Genomic DNA, 22,669 nt, shown 5'->3' with positions numbered 1-22,669 from the left:
TTATGTTTTTATAAAGTTGGATAAAAGTTAATTCTGACCTGATATGCTTAATTGTGAACAGAAGAGTTATATTTTACATATCAGAAATATCAATCACTGGAAAAGCCTGTCTTCATTATGTTCCAGAATACAGTATGCTAGGAGAAGGCCTAAGAACATAAGAAATTGCCATACTGGGTCAGACCAAGGGTTCATCAAGCTCAGCATCCTGCTTCCAACAGTGGCCAATCCGGGCTACAAGTACCTGGCAAGTACCCAAACACTAAGTAGATCCCATGCTACTGATGCCAGTAATAGCAGTGGCTATTCCCTAAGTCAACTTGATTAACAGCAGTTAATGGACTCCTCCAAGAAATTATCCAAACCTTTTTTTAAACCCAGCTACACTAAATGCACTATATCCTCTGGCAACAAATTCCAGAACTTAATTGTACACTGAGTGAAAAAGAATTTTCTCAAATTAGTTTTAATTGTGCTACTTGCTAACTTCATGGAGTGCCCTTTAGTCGTTCAATTATCCAAAAGAGTAAATAACCGATTCACATTTCTCCATTCTAGACCTCTCATGATTTTAAAGACCTCTATCATATCCCCCCTCAGCCGTCTCTTCTTCAAGCTGAACAGCCCTAACCTCTTTAGCCTTTCATCATAGGGAAATTGTTCCATCCCCTTTACCATTTTGTTCGCCCTTCTCAATACCTTCGCCAGTGCAACTATATCTTTTTTGAGATGTGGTGACCAGAATTGTACACAGTACTCAAAGTGCAGTCTTCACCATGGAGTGATACAGAGGCATGATGACATTTCACATTTAATTCACCATTCCCTTCCTAATAATTCCTAACATTGTTTGCTTTTTTGACTGCTGCAGCACACTGAGCTGACGATTTCAATGTATTATCCACTATGATGCCTAGATCTTTTTTCTGGGTGGTAACTCCTAATATGGAACCTAACAGTGTAACTACAGCATGGGTTATTTTTCCCTATATGTATCACCTTGCACTTGTCAACATTAAATTTCATCTGCCATTTGGATGCCCAATCTTCCAGCCTCACAAAGTTCTCCTGCAATTTATCATAATTAACTTGTGATTTAACTACTCTGAATAATTTTGCACCATCTGCAGATTTGATTACCTCACTCATCATATTCCTTTCCAAATCATTTATAAATATATTGAAAAGCACCGGTCCAAGCACGGATCCTTGAGGCACTCCACTATTTACCCTTTTCCACTGAGAAAATTGACCATTTAATCCTATTCTCTGTTTCTTGTCTTTTAACCAGTTTGTAATCCATGAAAGTACATCGCCTCCTGTCCCATGACTTTTTAGTTTTCTTAGAAGCCTCTCATGAGGGACTTTGTCAAATGCCTTCTGAAAATCCAAATACACTACCCACTAGTGGTTCACCCACCTGAGTACAAATGATCATCAGATGGTATGGTTTGATATTGCAAATAAGATACAAAGAAATCACACGAAGACCCGAGTTTTGAATTTCAAAAATACGGACTAACAAAATGGGGATGTACCTGGAGGAAGAACTAGAAGACTGGGAGAAAATGGGTGAGGTGGAACAACAGTGGGCTAAATTAAAAGGAGCTATTGCAAAGGCAACAAATTTATATGTTAGAAAAATAAACAAAAGTACAAGGGAAAATAAACCAAATTTGGTTCTCAAAGGAGGTGGCTGCATAAATAAAGGCAAAAAATTAGCACTCAGCAGGTATAAAAGGATCCCAAAAAGAGGAATACAGAGAACAATACCTGGTGAAACTGAGGGAGAGAAGAAAGAAATCAGAAAAGCAAAAGGTCACATGGAAGAAAGGATTGCCAAAGAGATAAAGAGAAGTGACAAAACATTTTTCAGATATATCACAGAATGAAGGAAAGCCCAAAGTGATATAGTGAAACTGAAAGGTGATGTGGAGCAATGTGTCGAGAAAGACGAGGAAAGCATGGAAATATTAAACAAATACTTCAGTTCGGTGTTCACTAAAGAAGTCCCAGGAAGAGGATCATTGCTGGTTGACAAGACCATAGAAGGGAATGGGCTAGACACAACTCCTTTTATAGACGAGAGTATGTATGGGAAGAGCTAGGAAAACTGAATGTGGACAAGTCCATGGACCAGATGAAGTACATCCCAGGATAATAAGAGAGATGTCCTGGTGGGTCTGCTAAATGACCTGTTCAATAGATCCCTGGAAAAGAGAATGGTGCTGTGAGATTGGAGAAGCGCAGTTGTGGTCTCGCTTCATAAGAGTGGTAGCAGAGATGAGATTGGAAACTACATGCCGGTTAGCCTCACCACAATGGTGGGAAAATTAATAGAGACACTGCTGAAAGAAAGGATACTGAACTATCTACAATCTGGAAAGTTGCTGAACCCAAGGCAGAATGGATTCATCAGAGGAAGGTCTTTTCACACAAAGCTGATAGATTTTTTTTGATTGGGTGACTAAAGAATTGGATCAAGGAAGAGCGCTTAATGCATCTACCTGGATTTCAGCAAAGCTTTTGATACGTGCTACAAAGGAGACTTGTGAACAAAATGAGAAGCTTTAGAGTGAGTGCCAAGGTGGTGGAATGGCTTTTAAACTGATTGACTGATAGGAGACAGCATGTAATGGTAAATGGAACCTACTCTGAAGAGAGAGCCGTGTTAAGTGGAGTGCCACAGGGATTGGTAATGGGACCGGTTCTGTTCAATTTGTGAGCAACATTGTGGAAGGGATAGAATGTAAAGTTTGTATATTTGCAGATGATACCAAGATCTGCAACAGAGTGGACACACCTGAAGGAGTAGAGAGAATAAAAAGTGATTTACGAAAGCTTGAAGAGTGGTCAAAGATTTGGTAGCTGGGATTCAATGCCAAGAAGTACAGAGTTATGCATCTGGGGTGCAGTAATTCAAGAGAGCTGTATGTGATGGGGGAAAAGGCTGATGTGCATGGACCAAGAGCAGGATCTTGAGGTGATAGTGTCTGGCGATTTGAAGATGGCGAAGCAATGTGACAAGGTGATAGCTAAAGCCAGAAGAATTCTGGGCAGCATAGAGGAATTACCAGTAAGAAAATGGAGGTGGTGATGCCCTTGTACAGGTCCTTGGTGAGGCCTCACTTGGAGTACTGTGTTTAGTTCTGGAGCCTTTATCTCAAAAGAGATAAAGTCAGGATGGAGGCGGTCCAAAGAAGGGCTACCAAAATGGTGTGGAGTCAGTATCAGAAAACCTATGAAAAGAGACTGAAGGATATGAATATGTATACCCTGGAAGAGAGGAGGTGCAGAGGTGATATGATACACAACTTTAGATACCTGAAAGGTTTTAATGATGTACAAAATTCAAACCTTTTCCTTTGGAAAGAAATCAGAAGAACTAGGGGTCACGAAATGAAACTCCAGGGAGAACATTTTAGAACCAAAGTCAAAAAATATTTCTTCACAGAGAAGGTGGTAGATGCCTGGAATGCCTTTCCAGAGTAAGTGGTGAAAACCAAAACAGTGAAAGAATTCAAAGGGGCATGGGATAAATACTGTGGATCCCTAAAGGCTAAAGAATGGAAATGAAGACAAGAGTGCATGGGGGTATCATGCTGGTATGGCGGTTACTACCCTTAACCAATAAGCCTTGATACTGTTAATACAACCCCAACATTGCTCTCTGATTCAACGGCAAGGCATAGCAGGGATATTAGTTCAAATAGCAACCAATGAGGGCCCTGACTTTTACAGTCTGGGAAACTGATAAGCACGGTGCAGCAGATACTACCATAAGCTTACTGGGCAGAACGGATGGAGCATTTGATTCGTTTCTGCCGTGATTACTATGTTTCCATGATAAGTACTGTAGCAGTAAAGGAGAAGCAAGGTAAACACAGACTTGCCAGGGCCACAGCAGCAGCAACAGTGAGAATCTGGCTGTCACTCGCCTCCTGCGCTCCCTAGACACAACAACCCTCACCTCTAAAGTGCCTCATTCCATAGAGAAGGAAGTGGAGATTTGCCCTGGATAGGCTGGAAGGAAGCTGGCTTGGAACTTTGGGGCTCCCTAGGTTCCAGGTGCCCAGCCTAGGGAAGCCATGTAGAGCTTTTGATTCAGTGAATGTCTCCTGCTGTTTCATGATCTGGTTGGTCACCAGAGTCATATTTTGATTCACATGAAGGTGTAAAAGTGAGGACAGGTTAACAAAATTAGAGCAAAGACGTCCAATTCCTGAAGATCTACCCGTACCCTCTTTCTGTGTTGATTTTCTGCCAGGTCACTGACTCGGAACCTTTTTAAAATATGGCAAATGGCTTCCCCTCCCCCCCCCCCCCCCGCAACTGGAGTGCAAGGTGGAAGCCGCCATTGGCTTTTTTTCTTTTTAAAGAAAACTCAACACTGCCCTTTCTGGTCCTGCCAATGCTTCTCTATATTATAAACTTCTTGTCACTGAAATTCATTAGACGGGCCTTCTGTGGAACAGATTTGCACATAGTTGGATGTCCCTATCCTAATGTATGGGGAAAGAGCAGGGGGCAACAAGCAGAAAAAGAACGTAGAAACTACTACTTTAAAAAAATAAAATAAAATAAAAATATATATATATAGTAATTGAAGGTGCCAAATTGAGCAGGTGTGTATATATATATATATATACACACATATATACATACATACACACACACACACACACACACACATATACATACACACACACCTTGTGCTACAATTTGGCACCTTCAATTACAAGGGTAAACAATGAAGACAAGGAGGAATTAAAAGGTTCATTCTCTATCATGAAGAAAAGCAGAAAGGCTCTACATTACCGGTAAGCTAAAGAGGAAATACACAGATGAAATAGCAACTGAAAACTAGCTAATAAATCGTACTAACAAGAAATCGGTACTGACAGAGAGAAAATACCCAGAAAGGCTACAAATTACAGATGTCGTCAATGGAATCTGATATAGTGCAGTGTCCTTGGTCCTGTCCTTCCCTGCTCAAGTTAATTATGATTTTTCTGCTTTGTTAAATCTTAACCCTCTTCACTGCCATGGCCAGAAAAATGTTCACACCCCAATAATAATCTTCCTTCATGTGTAATAAGGCAGTGTTGTATTTCCCAACCAGTGTGCCACAGAAAAGTCACCACTGCCTAATGCTTTGATCCAGACCAGCAACTGGGCTCTGCTCTCAGCACCAACAGTCATCGGGGTGGATCTTAAACACGTGGGAGCTCCTTTTTGAGAAAGTGTGCAATCATGCACGTCTCCTCTTCCTAGCTACAGCATGAGCCCTGGAGTGGTAGTTAATGGGCATACACAGCATGGATAGCCAGGCCCTGCTTTGTGCAGTACCACTTCATCTCCCTTCTCCTGAGCTTCGTGCTTTGCGTCCTTCCTGCCTCTGTCGTATCCCCAGGCTGAGCGAGACAGAGGGCTTGCACGGACTCATTCTGAGTGGTGGGAGCAGCAGCAGCAGCAGTGGAGAAGCTCCGGCAGCCACATGTGACAACAGAGATAACTAACTGAGCTGGCCACCCGAATCACACCAAATTCTCTCCTGCATTTATACACAGAGGGACGTTGGGTTCATGTGTGTCTGTCCGTCCCCTCTCTACTTTTGTTTTAAAACTTTGGAATACAGATGGATGGGGTTGTCAGAGCTTCTCTATCTTTTCTTTTGACCATACAAGTCCTTTTCCATGTCCACACTGCCTGCTACATGGAGGCTGGTGTGCCACACAACATTTTTATTAATGAAGGTGTGCCTTGGGCTTGAAAAGATTGGGAAACACTGTAGCAAAGTGAAAAAGGTCCACACTCATTGTGCACTCTGTTCTGTTGGAGGAGTCTATTTTTCCCTCTCAGGATTTGTACCTACAACCTGCCAGAGTTCACTACTAAACTACAGGAGCAGCTCTGTTAAGCTGAGCTATTAGGAGAACCAAGTTGCTCATCTCCATCCCCTTAAACTTTACCTCAAAAATGGGTAAACCGCATCCCATTTCTGAGGTATCACAAACGGCCTGTGGGAGTTACCACTTGTCCAGCAGCAGCAAGAAAATGTCACTGCCGGTTGGAAATGACGACATCGTCATTGGCCCATCATTCCCCCCCACTCCTCAGACTTCTGACTGAGACCGTTCCTCCCCACCACCACCTGGACCTGGCCCCCAATATGGCCCTCAACCCCCCAAAAACGTCTGCCCATCCCTGCCCTGCTCTGTCAGACGAAGCCAGGGCTTTCCGAGCCTGTCCTGGTGACCCCCACAACCAGACCAGTTTCCAAGAATCTCACAGTAAATGTGCAGGAGATAAACGTGCATGTACCAGAGAATCCATGTAGGCATAATTTATCTCATGTACCTTGTGCGATTCCTGAAAACCTAACTGGCTGAACTGGGGTAAGAACTGTTTTCATTTTCTGAACCCCTCATTTTGTTTCAGGAAATATAATGTGGCAGGTTGAGAAAAAGGAAAGCGTGCAGGCGGAGAAGGGGGCGGGATATCCCCCCTCAGTCTTCGGCTTTTGGTACCCTCTCTCTCCACCACTAGGAACTGTACCTATTGTACCACCACCATTCACCGCTGCCGCCAGTGGAAACCCAAGCTCCACCTTTTTCCCCTCATTCTCTCCATCTCAGCTGCCAACTCTGTTTCCTTCCCTCCACCCTAGCTTCTCTCACGTCTTTCACCTCTCATCTATCCCTTCAACCCATTTTTCCTCTCTCCTACTCTCCCATTCCCCTTGGCTCCCTCCCCTCCATTATCCCTAATTGCTTTTTTGCCCCCAATCTTATCCCTGGCCACCAATGATTCTCCGTTGCTCTTTTTCCAACAGCTTATGCAATTGCAAAAGAAAATGTGTGGCTAGAAGCCTCCCTGCCAATGATGTTTTCATAAGGGAAGAGAGAAGGTGGGCCTGAGATCATCTCGCCCATGCTCAGGACTCACTTGCTTTTCCCTTGCTGTACAGTAACTGAATAAAAACAAATCCTCCATTGGGCTCTATTTTCTGAAACTAGACTAAAGGATGTAGAACAAAAATGTATGGCACAAACACAAAGTATTATTGTTACCGATAAATGCCCCCCCATCAACTGAAGCAAATGCAGTTTTAAATTTTATTCTACAAAAACTGCAGAGAAATATTGAATTGTGACTTACAAATTTTACTTTAAGAGCATACAGGTTTGCAATAAACATACTGTCTGGAACAGTCTGTGTAAGTGTCATTTGTAATCAAAATCTGCTGCTATTTTAGGGGATCGAATACTTTTGCAAGGCACTGTATATGCCTATACATACCTATAAGTGGCTTGCAGATTTCCTCATGACTTACTCAGTCTTCTGATACTTTTCAACCAACTCATCAACCGGCTCCCCTCATTCACCCTCCTTTTGTCCAGCCATGAACTGCTTATGTGCTACGTGCAATTATTTCATGTGTGCGTTATCTTCAGATTCGCCATCCTGAGTATCCAAGACTCCCTTTCCCTCCCTGTACATTCTTCTCCAGGGCAGTTAGAGTATCTCCAAGGCCACAATGCACTCCCAGCCTGGACTAGCAGGGACCTCAATCGCCAAAGCGCACTGTACTCCTAGCAATCGCCCCCATTTGGACTGAAACCTCACGGAAAGTACTAGCGAATGACACATTCGTTTCAGCTCATGCGGGTACAGGTACAAACGCCGTTTCAGAATTTTGTCCACACTGCATCTCTATTTACATTTAGCCCAATTTTAGAAGCTATAAGGTAGGACAAGGTTCTTATTAAGTAATGTTTTCATATTTTGCTTTACAAAAGCCAAGTGCCCATTCATAGTTTTCCCTACATGAAGAGTGATTAAACAACAGAGTATCCAATTATAAATTTCGTTTCTGAAAGTAGACAAAATGATGTATGCAGGCAGGGTGGATAACTTTCTTGCATGAGCCTCTGTTACCTCCCTATCCTGGGGTCCTCTTCTGTCTGTCAAATCTTCTCTCTCTGTTTTCCACTTGTCACCCCCATTTGAAGGGCAGTATCACCAGGGAATGAAGTTAAAAGCACACACCTCAGCTCTACTTCAAGGAGGATTTTGAGTAATAAAAAAAAACACTGAGAAAGTTTCAAGAACACGGCATTTTGTCTTTCTACAAAACACCACAGCTTGGAACCTGGTACCTTATTTTATCCTTACCTTTTGAAGATGTGAAAGATGCAGAGGATGGGTTGATTACAAGCAGTTTTGATCCCCCTTCTCACCAAAAGCAAAAGTAGTGGCCACAAAAAAGAAAAAGCACTAAGCTCCAGGTTATTGAAATCAGAGAAAGTTTTTTATTTTTGCCATTGCCCTCTGATTAGCAGAATTCCCACTGATTATTCTGTATAATTCTCTCTTTTTATCCTAAAGCATAACCTAACTATATCTTCATTCTGGTGTCTTCCTCTGTGTCTCTGCCTGATCTTCTTTTTCCTTACTATTTTGTACTTGCCGCCCTATTCTGGACCCCCTCTCCTGTCCTTTCACCTTCGCTTTTTTCCTTTCTGATCTTGCCCTGTCTCCTCCTTTCTTTGCCGTTCTGATCATCTCATCTACAAAAAAAAGATACAAAAACAACTAGAAAAAGTACAGAGAGGGGCAACAAAAACTGATAAAGGGGATGGGATGGCTGGCTAATCAAGATTAGGGCTCTTCAGCTTGGAGAAGAGATGACAGGGAGGGTATGATGGAATTTATAAAATAAAGAGTGGAGTGGAACAGGTAAAAAGGGAAAAGGTTATTTACCTTTTCAAACAAATGTACTTCTGGGGAAAATCTGTGCACAAAAAAATGTATAAAATTCAAGCACAATATTGCATAATAGTAAGGACTGATGCGCTCATTGGGGGGAGGCCCCCCATTAACATGGCGCGAGCCTGGAGGGACCTCCCCTTAACTGCTGCGGCGTTTCAGTCATCCTGGAAGGAAGGAAGAAGGGAGGGGGCAGAAAGAGCGCACGATGATGTCACATCGCTGTGGTTGACATCGGCCTTGTGTTCATCACGAGTCCGAGGTCAACCATAATTTCGCCACGGGTGCCCGGCACTTCCTCTTTGCTCGGCCGGCACCCACATTGCAGGACTTGGAAGAAAGGGGCTTACAAGCTGCGTGTAGCGGCGGATCGGGGGTGCCATGTGGACATGAGCAGTCGGACCCGGGACAGGAAGAAACTTGCAGGCACCCGACCCGCCTCCCACCTAGCACGGACCCACAAGATGGCATAGGGACATAAGGTAGGCCTCAAAGGCCATCGGAGAAAACCCCCATCCATCCGAAAAAGCAAAGACCCGGCTGAAGCAGGGAGGACAGGGCTAAAGGATCTACCAGTGGCTCAGGGCTCAGAGGGAGCCACTTATAAGCAAAAAGTCCCACGGTTCGCATACAGCCTCTGTTTCAGCCTGTATATTAAGCCACATGGATGGAAGAGGAAAAGCAACCAAGGGAGGAGCGCAGAGGCAAGGAGGCCACTCACAGCGAGCACAAAAGAGGGGTCCTCCAACCGTGGCTATGGGAGGTGGGACCAACGAAGGGAGGCCCGGCAGGCTGCAGATGAGGAGGCGGAGGTCTCAAACAGCCGAAAACACAAAAGGCCAGACAGCAACGCAGGAAAGTGAACTGGCCACGCCACAAACTGGTAATGTCGCAGTGAGGGCGAGCAAAATAGAGGTGGTGTACCAAAGCAGACCAGTGAGCAAGGGCAAGCAGCGATGCAGGCGACGAGCAGGTCCTACGGCCCAGCTCAATGGCCATTCTGGCCTATGTGGCCACCGATGGGACCAGGACCGCGAGTGCAAGGCACGATAGCGACCACATATGGAGGATAAGATGCAAACCCCAACAGAGGCGCACCATGGCCCGCAACTGCACTGCAATGGCCGCCCATATTCCCGCAAGCATATCCCCAGATGGGTAACCCATGGTGGCAGCCAGCGGCAACCTGGCAGGGCGGTATCGGGACTCATGCAGCAGAGAACATGGCCACGCCAGAAGGACGTAGACAGGCGAAGGGTGCGGTAAGCCAGAAAGAGGTGCGGCAGGGTGATACAAAGGATATCGTGACGACAGTGCGACCAGAGAGTCAAGCAGCATGGGGGAGTCGGGAGGAGTACAGGCATCACAGGACGCAGGAGTGATTGCCGGAACTTCAACTGACACAGGGACGTACGAAGCCCCCAACGGATCAGGAACAGAGCAGGAGCCAGCGGCGGAATTGCGAGGTGCGGAGTCAAGGGTATCATGGGAAGCGAAAAACAAGGGTACAAAAAGAAAAAGGAACAAGAGTGGTTCAAGTGCAGGTTCAGGGAGCAATTCTGACGGGAGTGACTCCTCAGTGGCACGTCCTCTCGGTCTGGGCGAGATCCCCTGGAGGCGAGCAGTGCACCACCAGCTCTTCCGAACTTAGCGGAGCTTTGGGAAACTGTACCTAAGGCCTTGAGAAGTAAGATAAGGAAAAGGGAATGTATATAGATATTGTCACAATACTAGAAGGGCGAAAAGGAGCAGCGGAGAAGAGGAGGAAAAAAGATGAGTCAAAGGGGGCAGAAGCAAAAGGTTCCCAGGAACATAACCAATTGGACCAGGGCGTTCCGGAGGATGATTAGTGTGCTGGGACGGGATGACCCCTCATAGTATGCTCCAATGCTCAGTTATACAGACACTATTTTGGAGGCATACAAGGAATACCAGGGATGAGCGTGGTTAAATTTCGATGAAAAGTTAAGGGATAAGTTGGAAGAAAACAGATTTATGTTGTGGGGAACACAAGATGTGGGGTTGTGGCTGCGCCAAATGAGCAACAAGGTGGTGGACGCAGGGGTATCCGATAAGGCGGGGCGGTCATATAGCAGCCCGCCTATATCAGGCGGTAATCAATGGGGAGAGAACGGAAACAGTAAGGTATGTTGGCATTTTAATAAGTCAGGCTGTACCTTCCAGGAGTGTAAGTTTAAACACATTTGTTCCGTATGTGCCGCACCACATCCGGCAACTAAGTGTACAAGAAGGGGCTCGGGAAACCTGGGAGGGAGTTCTGGGAAAGGAAAGTAACAGCCAATTTGGCAGGGCGCCCATACCAGTGAGACTGACAGCTGTAGATAAATGGCTGGCAATCTACCCTAGGCACAAAGATGCCCAGAAGCTAAAGGAAGGTTTCCAACATGGTTTTATTATACCCTCAATAAGCTTCTCAGCTCTCCCCCTTATGGCTTGAATCTCTTCCTTATGTTTGATCTCTTTTCCCCTTGGGTCAATTCCCCAGTTTATTTTCTACCTCCCCTTCCCTTCAGGACTGGCCTCTCTCCTATGCCTTCCCCCGCCCACCAGATTTCTCTCTCTGCCTCATCAAGCTCAATTCCCCTCACCCCCTCCTCAACCCCCAGGAAGCCACCAGAAGGCTTGAACCCCTCCCTATCTCTCTGTCTCCCCCCCCCCCCCCACCCACCCCGGTTCTCTCCCATGCCAGTAAATCCCTCTAGCAGTGCCTGTGTACGCCCTCTTTAGCAAGATCTCCAATTTCTATCCATCTGCACCCCTTCCGACCAGGCTTGACTCCTGGGGGAAGGAGGACTCCCTAGCTCTCTCTGTCTGCCAGCCCCTCTTTAGCATGACCTCCAGGGCTCTCCTACCTCCCCCAAGGTCACTGTCTACTTCGCTTTTTCAGGTTCCACTAGAGCCTCCTTTGTTTGGGCCATGCGGGCAAAGGTGGATGCTGCAGGCTCATCTCTCTCAGTCTGCACGGGTTATCTCCAACTCTCTCTCCATCTGCATAGGCCAGCTCGCCACTGCTCCGCTCTCATTTCTTTTTCCCTTTTGGCCCATGCAGACCTCCACTGCGCTGCTGCTGCTGCTTTCTGGCTCCCGTGCCAAATTCTGAGGGGCGAATGCAGAATTCTGGGCAAATTCTATGCAATGCAAAATTCCCCCCAGAATAACAAGAGGACACCCTATGAAACTAACCACCAGCAGATTTAAAACAAATCGCTGAAAGTATGTTTTCACTGACCACACAATCAGACTGTGGAATTTGTTGCCGGAAAATCTGCTGACGGCATCTAGCATAGCTGGGTTTAAAAGGGGTTTGGACTGACTGGGTCAGCTGACTAGGGTACAAAGTGTGCCAGGAGCGGGGCTAAGACCACCAACTTACTTCCCTTCAACCATCAGACAACAGCCAGATGGTAACACTCGCAGCTGGATCGGGGAGCCCCTTTGCATATAGTGCTACTTGCTTTCCTGTCTGAACAAAACATTTCCTTTCATGAATTTGCCAGACACAAGTTTATAAAATAAACCACAAAACTATATATATATATATATATATATATATATATATATAAAGGTAAAAAGGTATTCCTGGGGGAATTCTGTGCACAAAAACTTAAAATTCTGCAAACTTTATATTGGTCAAAATAACACAATTTACATGACAGTCTTAAGTAATTACATTTTAAATTAATATCGAAAAAAAGTTATTACTTAGAGATGCAAAATTTTTTAATATTTTGAGCAGAATTTCCCTAGAAATTCACTGTAAGAGTGTCCCTTCCACTCACTCTCCCTACTCCCCTGGCCACTTTGCCCTCTCAGGCCCCAACTCCTCCACCTGCCAGTATCTCTCCCCTCCACCTCTAGGCTCAACCCCTTCCACTCTAACACCAATCCCAGAGTTTGACCCCATTCTTAGTACTGCCCCTCACACCGGCTCCCTCTGTCCCTCCGTCTCTCACAAACATGCAATTCTGCGCAGAAAATGGCAATGCTGCGCAAATTCTGCACTCCACAGTAGCACAGAATCCCCCCAGGACTAAAAAGGGAAAAACACATAGTTATAAGAAAGCTGTCTATTTTACCCGGTATGGAAACTTTGTTATTACTGCTAGAATCAAAGAAGAATTAGCTTGAAAACAATGTCCATAGTTTTTATTTTAATGCATTTTACAGACAGATGAACACACACTGTGTCCTGCTGTTTTTTTAAAGCGATGCAAAGGATCGCTGCAAAGCAATTTCAGCCCACTTTTAAAGATTGTAAGATTCCAATGACCTACCCTGAAGCACTGCAAACTACAAGCATGTGTGGTATTTAGTTCAGAAATGTAACAGGAAATACCATTTAAATTATTCAGAAAAAAAGCATGGGGAGTAAGCTCTCAATCTTGGATTACTTTCACAAGCCTACAAGAAGAGGGTCAGTCCGGGTTCCAATCCCCAATCTGTTGGAGGCCTAGGCATGCTGTGGAGGTGATGCACCCAAGCCCTGGGAGGGAAGAGGTATTCACATCCAGTTGTTAAACCGCAAACAGGTCTGGTTTTTCAGGATTGCCACAAGGAATATTCACCAGATAAAATGGGCATGATGATCTAATTATCAGCCCATCATTTTTCTTATAAGTCGTCTTTAAATGCTACCCAACAAAAAGAAGAGACATCCCCGATTCTCAGAGGAAAATGTGTGCAGGCACATCGGATGAATGTTCCTTGGGACAATCCTGAAATTGGCCATGGGGGTCTCAAGAACTAGGTCTGAGCTGCTGAGTAGGCTTTTGTTGCCGCTTGCTCCTGAATGCAAACCCAGTCCTCTAGTTCCTTGTGGTAGTGCTGCATTATGTATGCCAATCATGAGTTACAAACTGGAATTTGAATGTATTTCTCGTGGGGATTCCCTGTCAGGTTCAGGCTAAGTTGAGGGCTGCCAAACACTACAATGACCACAGTAACTCCCACAGAAATGTTAAGCATGTCAAAGACAGCATCTTAAGCATTCTGGGCGGGCAATTACCACCAGACTGTACAGCCAAGCAAAGTCAGAAGGCTGGGCAAAGGTCAGTAGGCAGAATAAGCAATCAGGAGATGAGGGGGATGGACTGAGAACCAGGAGACTTGGGTTTAAGTTCTGCTTCTGATGCTGACCTTTTATCTCTTATTGCCTCAGGCACTCATTGTCTCAGGTAAAATTAAGGCTGTAAGCTCTCTTGGGAAGGAGCTTGTACCTGTATGCAATTTATTGTAAAGCTTCCTGCTTTAAGATGCTAAATGGCCCTAAAATAAGAATATAGTAATAACACAAAGAGAGACAAGCAGCTGGGATGAAAGCGGAAGTGGACTGGATGCAGAACAAGGATGCAGACAAAAAGCAGGAAATACAGGAAGAGAGGCTTGGACAAACAGGCTCACAGTCAACAGTCCCTCTGAACTGTTGAGCCAGCAAATCTTCAAGGAATAAGTGTGCTGAGCTAGTCTCTGGGAGACAACAGGCAGGGCTATTGCCACAGGGAATAAGGCACACCTTGCACCAGGCACCCCCAGGCACTTACCCATCCCAGCTGGCTAAGTGGATCCCATGGCCCACCTTCACTTTAGGGCAAGCTGGACTGCTATTGGCTCAGGAAGTTCACAAGCCTGTCTCATCCCCCAGGGAATTGGCAAGGGTGGTGTCCTAATGCAGCACAGTGATCAGGGAAGGAGCATTCAGCACCAATCCAAGGAACAGCTCCCTGAGCAAGGACTCTGTGCTGCAGATCTCCAGCCTCCTGGTTCAAACCACCTAAGTGCACCTAAATCTGCTACAGATTCTTCTTATCGAGTTTGTTCAAGCTGCAAAATTGCAATTCCTTTTTTCCCCTCTAGATGTAGCTGCAGGTTAACAAAGCTCACAGACTAATATTTTTTCCAGATGAATGTTCCACAAAAGCACAAATATGGAAGGATCTCCAACATTTCTTTAGAAAACATTTTTTGTTTCTACAGTTAAGCTCCTGTGCAATGCTTATTTAAATGCTTGCACACTTAACATTTAAATAAGGGAAATGGCCATCACTATTCAGTGCAAAACTAGAGAAATGCAATAAATCAAAAAATACCAAAGATTTAGGACTGGGTGTGACCAACTTCGGCCCTCAAGGCAGGTCTGGTTTTCAGGCTATCCACAATGAACATGCATGCGATATTTGAAAACAAATCTATCTTATGCATATTCATTGAGGATAACCTGAAAACCAGGGCTGTTAGTTGGTTTTTTTTAGGACTGGAGTTGGCCACCCTGATTTAGGAAACCCGTGCTGGATCTTCTTATTGATTTGCCCATTTCACTCCACTTCTTTGGTGCTGATGGGGCCAAAACCGAGGTAAGCAAAGCAGTCATGCTCAGGGGGCTTCTGTTTCTTATTAGCAGCAAGCATTAGGAGAAATGAGTTATGAGAATTTCATCCAGCAAGAAGAGGAAGTAAATCTGGGGGACAAGAGGTAGCATTTTAGCTTCTTGTAAACCAAAATGTGCTAATTTATAAGACTTCCTTTTACAACCTAATTATTATATTGTAGCTCAACTACTGACCTAATCACTCTCAAAACTGAACTTAATTCTGACACTATCCTGAAATGTTTCTTCTACGTCAAAGCTTTTTACCATGCAGATCAAAATCTCAGACTGAGGAGGGCTTCCCATTTCTATTAAGTGCCACTGCAACTTCTACATTACAATGCATGACAATTTTTGCTGAAGGTGGCTGGAAGGAATCCTCCCAAAAACAGATTAGGCACAGCAAGCAAATACTCACACATTTATTAAAGAGCACCGAGTCAGCAAATTATCTCTCACCGCCCATCTGAAACAAAGAAAGGCCTTTTGGAAATAATCAGAGGTAATTAGTTTGTGCCCTGCCATGTTCCCTTGCCTCTCTCTGCTTCATTCTATCTGCAGGTGCATGACAGATAATCTAAGTTTATCCTTATGGTAGCATTTCCTATTAACTTACAATGCTTACTTTTAAGTGAACCATGACTCATGAGTAGGAGACAAGTGACAAGCGAGAGACTACTGTATATCTGTACATTTTAAAAGCTTAAAAATGGATGCAAATGGCACCCCGTTGTTAAATGTGATAATATAATTATAGCTGGTCAATTCTGGCAATGTACAAATAAGGTGATTTCTAACAAAAAAAATGAACAGTATACCAAAATGTGCAGAGTACCTGGAAAAAAAAAATACCACATAAGATCACTAGACTTTCTACAGAGATGAAAGCAAGCTCGTACGGTGATAACATTATTACCTTAGTAAAACTGTACAGCCACAAGGAGTGAAAATAATTTTAATGTTATTTCTCTGTTTCGTGGCTTGCTCTTGGTGCTGACTTTGGGTCCCTTGAAGAGAGTAGTTCTAGTGGCATTGCACCCTCATAAGCCCAGAAGGAGCTTACAAACACTGCTGGGGAGGGAACCTCAGGTCCTGGCAAATGCTTATCATAAAAGCAAATAACTTTCAGTTTATTTATTGCTTGCCGTCTCACAGTATCCAGCGCTACAAACCAGCACTGTAAACTAACACCAAGTGAAAAAATAATATTCTTCAAGATTGGAAAATCATCTTTGGTCATTTGTCCAAAGCTTTCCTACACCTGCAGATGGGCATTGAGGGTAGGTACAAAATAAAGGAAGGTGATGTGTGTAAGGCAGGATACAGAGGCACAAAAGATTATGAAGTGAATGGATAAGAAAATGGGACCTGATGGAGCACACCCTAGATTACTAAAGTGCACACTACAGCACTCACTGCTATGTTTATAAGAATATAAGAAGTTGCCATGCTGGGTCAGACCAAGGATCCATCAAGCCCAGTATCCTGTTACTAACAATGGCCAATTTAGGATACAAGTACCTGGCAAGTACTCAAGCATTAAATAGATCTCCATGCTACTAATGCCACTAATAAGCAGTGGCTATTCCCTAAGTCTACTTGACTAATAGCAGTTTATAGACTGCTCCTCCAGTAACCATTTTTAAACCCAGCTAATTGCTGTAACCACAGCCTCTAGAAATGAATTCTAGAGCTTGTGTGTGAAGAAAATTATTTTTCACTCAAATTTGTTTTAAATGTGCTACGTGCTAACTTCATGGAATGCCCCCTATTATCCAAAGAGCAAACAACCAGTTCACATTTACCAATTCTAGTCCTCTCATGATTTTCTAACATATCTCTCCTCAGCCATCTCTTCTTCAAACAGAACAGCCTTAACCTCTTTAGCCTTTCCTCATAAGGGAGCCATTCCATTCCCTTTATCATTTTGGTCACCCTTCTCTGTACCTTCTCCATTGCATCTATATCTTTTTTGAGATATAGCAACCAGAACTGAACACAGTACTCAAGATGCAGTCTCACCATGGAGCGATACAGAGGCATTATGAAATTCTCTGTTTTATTCACCACTAATAATTCCTAGCATTCTGTTTGTTTTTTTGACCACCTCAGCACACGGAGCTTATGATTTCAATATTTTGTCCACTATGATGCCTAGATCATTTTCCTGGATGGTAACTCCTAACATGAAACCTAACATTGTGTAACTACAGCATGGGTTATTTTTCCCTATATGTATCACCTTGCACTTGTCCACATTAAATTTCATCTGCTATTTGGATGCCCAATCTTCCAGTCTGGCAAGATCCTTCTGAAATGTATCACAGTCTGCTTGTGATTTAACTACTCTGAATAATTCTGTATCATCTGCAAATCTGATCACCCTACATCGTCACTCCCCTTTCCAAATCATTTATAAATATATTAAAAAGCACCAGTCCAAGTGTAGGTCCCTGAGGATCTGTAATTTGTCTTCAGTGAGAAGGGAGCTTCTAAGGAACCAGAGGAAAGCAGAGGTAGCCCCACTCCACAAAAGGTGAGAGTAAGAAAGAAGCAAGTAACTACTATTATCTATCAGTATAACTCCAGCAAGGAGCAAAGCTTTGTAAACGCTATTTCAGAAAAAGATAGTGAGTACCTTGAAGCAAGTAGATTATAGGTCCCTAGACAACATGTATTTATAAAGGGATGATCATGTCAAACCGGATGGCATTCTTTGATGAGCTTGCAAAAGCAGTGGATCAGAGGGGAGCATTAGATGTGGCTTCTGGACTTTAGTAAGGCTTTTATCACTTCCACTTCAAAAGATTGGTTAACTAAACTAGCCAGTATGGAACCAGGGCAGAAAGTTGCTAAGTGGGTAAAGAACTGATTGAGCAACAAATCTCAAAGTGGTAACCAATGGAGGACCTCCTGATGAAGGTAAAAGTGACTCAGGGCTCAGTATTAGGACCTGTTCTTTTCAACATCTTTATTAGAGATATTGCAGAGGGATTTAGGAGAAAAATGTGTCCATTCGCAGAAAGCACAACATTTGAACACAGTAAACAATCTGGAAGGGTTGGAGAAAATGAAATGGAACCTTTTAAAAAAAAAACCCCAAAGCATGGTCATGGGTTTAGAAACTGAATTTCAATGCAGAAAAGTATAAAATAATGCATCGAGAGCACCAAAACCCATTAGCCACTTACCAGGAGGACAAGAACTGGAAACTGCCAAGCAAGCATCTCAGATGACCCAAACGTTTGCCAGTAATAAAGCAGCAGAGAAAGCTCAGGTGTCTTAGGAGATGCAATGCTAACAGGAACAAGGGTGTAATATTGCCCTTGTACATGTCACCAACAAGACTCCACCTTGGGTACTGCAATCAGTGTTGGAAGCTATACTGTACCTTCTCAAAAACATTAAGAAGATGGGGACAGTTCAGAAAGGCTGCCAAAATGATGTGGTCTGCAACACAACCCTACACAGAGAGGCTTAAGGAAAAGAGAAGGAAAAAAATGGGATGGGATAGAAGCATTCAAATGTTTAGCAGGCTTCAAAGAAGTAGGAAGCAAGCATTTTCCAGAGAAAATGACATTTAAGGAGAAGCAGCCATGATGGAGGATGGAAGGCTCAGGCCTGGAACAGCCTGTCAGCACAGGTTTGAGCATCTCTCTCCCATTCTTTATGCTCTCTATTGGCTACCTATGTTTTTGTATGTTTAAATTTATTTATAACCCAGTGGCTCCTTGGATCAATTCTGTTCTGAGACTGCACAGACCAATCTGCTCGCTGCGCTCTGCCAATAATGGTCTCTTAGAAGCTTGCCCATTTCATTGAAAATACGGCTTTTCAGTGGCTGCTCCTTCCCTCTGAAAAGCTCTTCCTGAGGGCCTTCAATTGCCTTCCAATTTAAAGCGATTTTAAAGAAAACTAAAAACCAATCTATTCCTTGAGTCCTTCAGGTCAGTGAAGCTCTCCCATGTATCTCTGTGTCCAGCAATGATATTTTGCTAGAGCTGTTTTTTCTGTTCTATATTGTTCTGATATTTGTGTTGTATTTTGTTTTACATATATATATATTTTATGACTGTTTTATTTGTACGCCACCTTGATCAAAGGAAAGAGCAGTAAATAAATACTGAAAAAGAAATACTCTGACAGAAATTAAACATGCTTGGGACACAGGTCTGGTTCAATCCACTATATAGACTGTGCATCTGCAGGTGGCTGCCACTTCCGTGGATGGCAAACAGCAGCAGTCCTCACAGCAAATGTATAGGGAAGCCCCTTGAAAACTTCAAAATCTTGTCCTTCCCCTGGGCCTGGAACCCCTGCCGGAGAACCTCCACCAGCAGGGCTGTTCCCGATTAGCTCTTTTCACTGACATGTGACAATGAACAGATCAATTGGCAATAAGTGAAGGAGTGAATAAAATAATATTAAGTGCATAAGGGGATTAGGTTGCGACTACACAACTCACGTCCAACGCGCAGCGAAACTAAATAGCGCTAATCACATTCAAATGCATGTGAATGAGGCTATTAATCACTCCCAATGCAAAACAAAATGTGCATCCAATGCACACATTTGAGCTCAGAAATTAACGCCTGCCAAAAAAGGGAACATTAAGTTTCTCCTGGAAAAGGAGAGCAAATAAGAGCTGTAACTGATTTCATGGACCCTCCTTCTCTTCCACCTTCCTACCACATTTTCCAGCACAGAAAGTGTTTTAAAAAAATGAGGCTTTTCTCTTATTAAGTGTTTCCTTTCTGCTTTACTGCCTCCATAGCTTCTCCTTTGTTCTGTTCCCTAAATGCAGCAACCTCCCTGCCCAAAAGATCTGGGGAATGCCTTGAAAATAATAATTAAAAACAAAAAACCTGGCAATCCTGTAGAGAGGGGAGAGGGACAGACAGAGAGCAGAAAAGAGCCATGGAGGAGGGAGAGTGACTGAAGGAAATCACAAGTGAGAGCAAAGAGGGGGAGGGAAGGGAGAGAACTGAATGAGGTAAGGATCATGGAGCAGAGAGGGACACAGGAGAGGGGAAAGAAAGAATGACAAAAGGACACAAAGGGGCAGATTTTCAAAACGTTATGCGTGCCGGGCCTATTTTAAAAAGGCCCGGCGACACGCGTAAAGCCCCGGGATGTGTGTAAGTCCTGGGACCAGAAGCTCCCGGCACAGCGGCCATATTTTCTGCTGTGCCGGGGGATTACGCGCCAGCAGTTGGCCACCGCGCGCCACTTACTTCAGCCCCAGGGCTGAAGTAAGTTTTAAAACAAAAGAAAAAAGAAGAAAAAGGTAGGGGGGAAAGAGCGGGGGAGGTAGGGGAAGGGACGTTCCCTCCAAGGCTGCTCAGATTTCAAAGCGGCCTGGGAGGGAACGGGGGAAGGCAGCGCGGCTCGGTGCAGGTTCGGAGCGCGCAAGGTGCACAATTGTGCTCCCCCCTTGCGCACGCCAACTGCCGATTTTATAACATGTACGACCGCGCGTAGGTCTGAAAATCTACCCCAAAGTGAGGGGAAAGGGTATGAAGAGAGAGGCTGAGAGGGAAGGCTGGAAATAGTTGAGGGGAAAGGCATGATAGAGGGTTTGGAGGGGCTAAGGGATAGCTAGGGAGAGTGAGACGGAATAGAGAAAGCTGAGACGGAGTGATGGACATAATTTTCCCGAATTGGCAGTATTTGAAACCGGAAGGTTTCGGTGCCATTTTGATGAGAAAAAAACACTGAAAAAAAAGCGCAAAAAAACAGGTTGAGAAAATTTTTTTACTGAGAGATAAAGCCCGCGTGCGTTTGGCCCGCGGAAAAAAAGAAACTGAGGAAGAGGTGGCTGATTCGCACAGGAACACGCCACGCAGATACACAGAGTTCAAGTTCTGTGACTCACTGAGGGAAGCTCCACCTACGAAGGTCGCGATGCGCTCCCATACAGCAGGGCTAAATCAGCCCGCTATCGAAGGAAGAGAGAAAAAATTGTCAGCTGGAGGACTAGAAAATGGAGCATCATAGAACAGGGGTGCTCAAACCAGTCCTACAGGCCCCCCTAGCCAATCAGATTTTCAGGATATCGCTAATGAATATGCATGAGAAATATTTGCTTATGCAGGGGGGTAGTGCATGCAAATAAATTTCATGCATATTCATAAGGGATATCCTGAAAACTCAGCTGGCTGGGGGGGGAGGAGCCCCGTAGGACTGGTTTGAGCATCAGTCATTAAAAAAAAAAAAAAAAAGAGTTGTCAGGATAATCCAGAAGATGAAACGAGAGAAGAGAGGAGAGTAAGATGTGTGAAATAAAAAAGGTAAAAATATTTTTATTTTCAATTTAAATATCTGACTATGTGACTTGGGAAATTTCGTATTATTGTTTATGTATTTTTAAAATTCAAGCTATCTGAATGTGCAATATAGAATTTCTTCCTAGGATTGGCAGGAGCATAACCCAAGTGGCAAACTGCAACTGCTGCTGCCCCCCTCACTAACACTGCCTCACTTCCTCCTGCCCCCTTGCCCCTCACTGCCATGCTAGTGAGTCATGGATCAAGCTGTGGTGCACTTATAATCTCTGCAACACCAGGGTCCCCTCCTGGGCTCAGTTCCAAAGACTGGGGAAGAGGTGGAGCCACGCGGTGACTCACAGTCCCTACACACTCAGGCACCTGGCAATCCTCTACTGTACACTGGAGAAGCTGGGCAGATGTGTTAGTAGCGGTGGAGGCCCCAGGTGGGTGATAACATCAGCAATCGGGGAGGGAAGATGGCATCATCAGCAGTAATGTTGGCAAGGGCGACAAGTGCCACATTTTGGAGTCACCCAAGGCAGCCAAGAAATACTGCACTGACCCAGTCAGGACAGATACAGAGAGTAGTGGCAACAGCAAATGGGGAAGCGGTAGGTAAAAGAAATGGAGCAGGTCTAGTTCTGAACTAGTTACGGAAATTTAAAGGCAGAATCTGTAAAGGACCAAAAAAGGGAGAAGATAAAGCCAATTTGCACAGAACAGTGACATGGATGTGTCAAGCTCCACAAAGAGTTGGTCCAACCAAGAACAGGTTACAATTGGTGGCAGGTCACTCAAATAAAAAATAAATGTGCTGAATCTATGACCTTCTGTGCAAAATAAGTTAAAGGCTGCTTTTTTGTATTATAAAACAATTGAACTGGCAGACAAATCTGGTCAATGAATCATGAACTTTTATGGGCTCTCTTTGGAATGTGTCTTCAGGGTAGGCCACTGACACGACCCACCCACGAGATGTCCATGCTCTTATGCATTTTTGATGCCTCCTTTTAGGGGTGCCCACAAGAGACCTGGGATCTTTAGGTACAAACTAGAGACACATTACAACTGATAGCTGAACAATTAATGCTCAGCCTTATCCACTCGTACCTCATGAAGTCTTGCATAGTCAGTAGTCTTCTCCCTCTTGCCAGGTGCTTATGAGCCGGGCAGGGGGAATGGAGAGGCCTATGGGATTTTCATGCTTGCCCGAGGCTGTAAAGGCTTAGGCAATCAAACGCTT

General features: G+C 44.3%; 1 protein-coding gene across 2 annotated transcripts in view; it reads right to left on the bottom strand.

Annotated features, from left to right (window-relative positions):
- Window positions 1-16,030, bottom strand: part of LOC115086921 (stonin-1-like) — a 76,034-nt gene extending 60,004 nt beyond the window's left edge. Inside the window, exon 1 of one of the 2 annotated variants that reach the window (XM_029593393.1) lies at window positions 15,576-16,030. In XM_029593393.1, the coding sequence (XP_029449253.1) occupies window positions 15,576-15,579 (4 nt within the window). In that variant the 5' untranslated portion in view covers window positions 15,580-16,030. The remainder of the gene's footprint in view (window positions 1-15,575) is intronic. The other variant, XM_029593394.1, reaches the window with a different exon arrangement.
- Between the last annotated feature and the right edge of the window lie 6,639 nt (window positions 16,031-22,669).

This window comes from Rhinatrema bivittatum, chromosome 3, assembly GCF_901001135.1.
Source record: "Rhinatrema bivittatum chromosome 3, aRhiBiv1.1, whole genome shotgun sequence".
NCBI classification, from domain to species: Eukaryota; Metazoa; Chordata; class Amphibia; order Gymnophiona; family Rhinatrematidae; genus Rhinatrema; species Rhinatrema bivittatum.
This window is presented reverse-complemented; position numbering and strand designations above follow the sequence as displayed.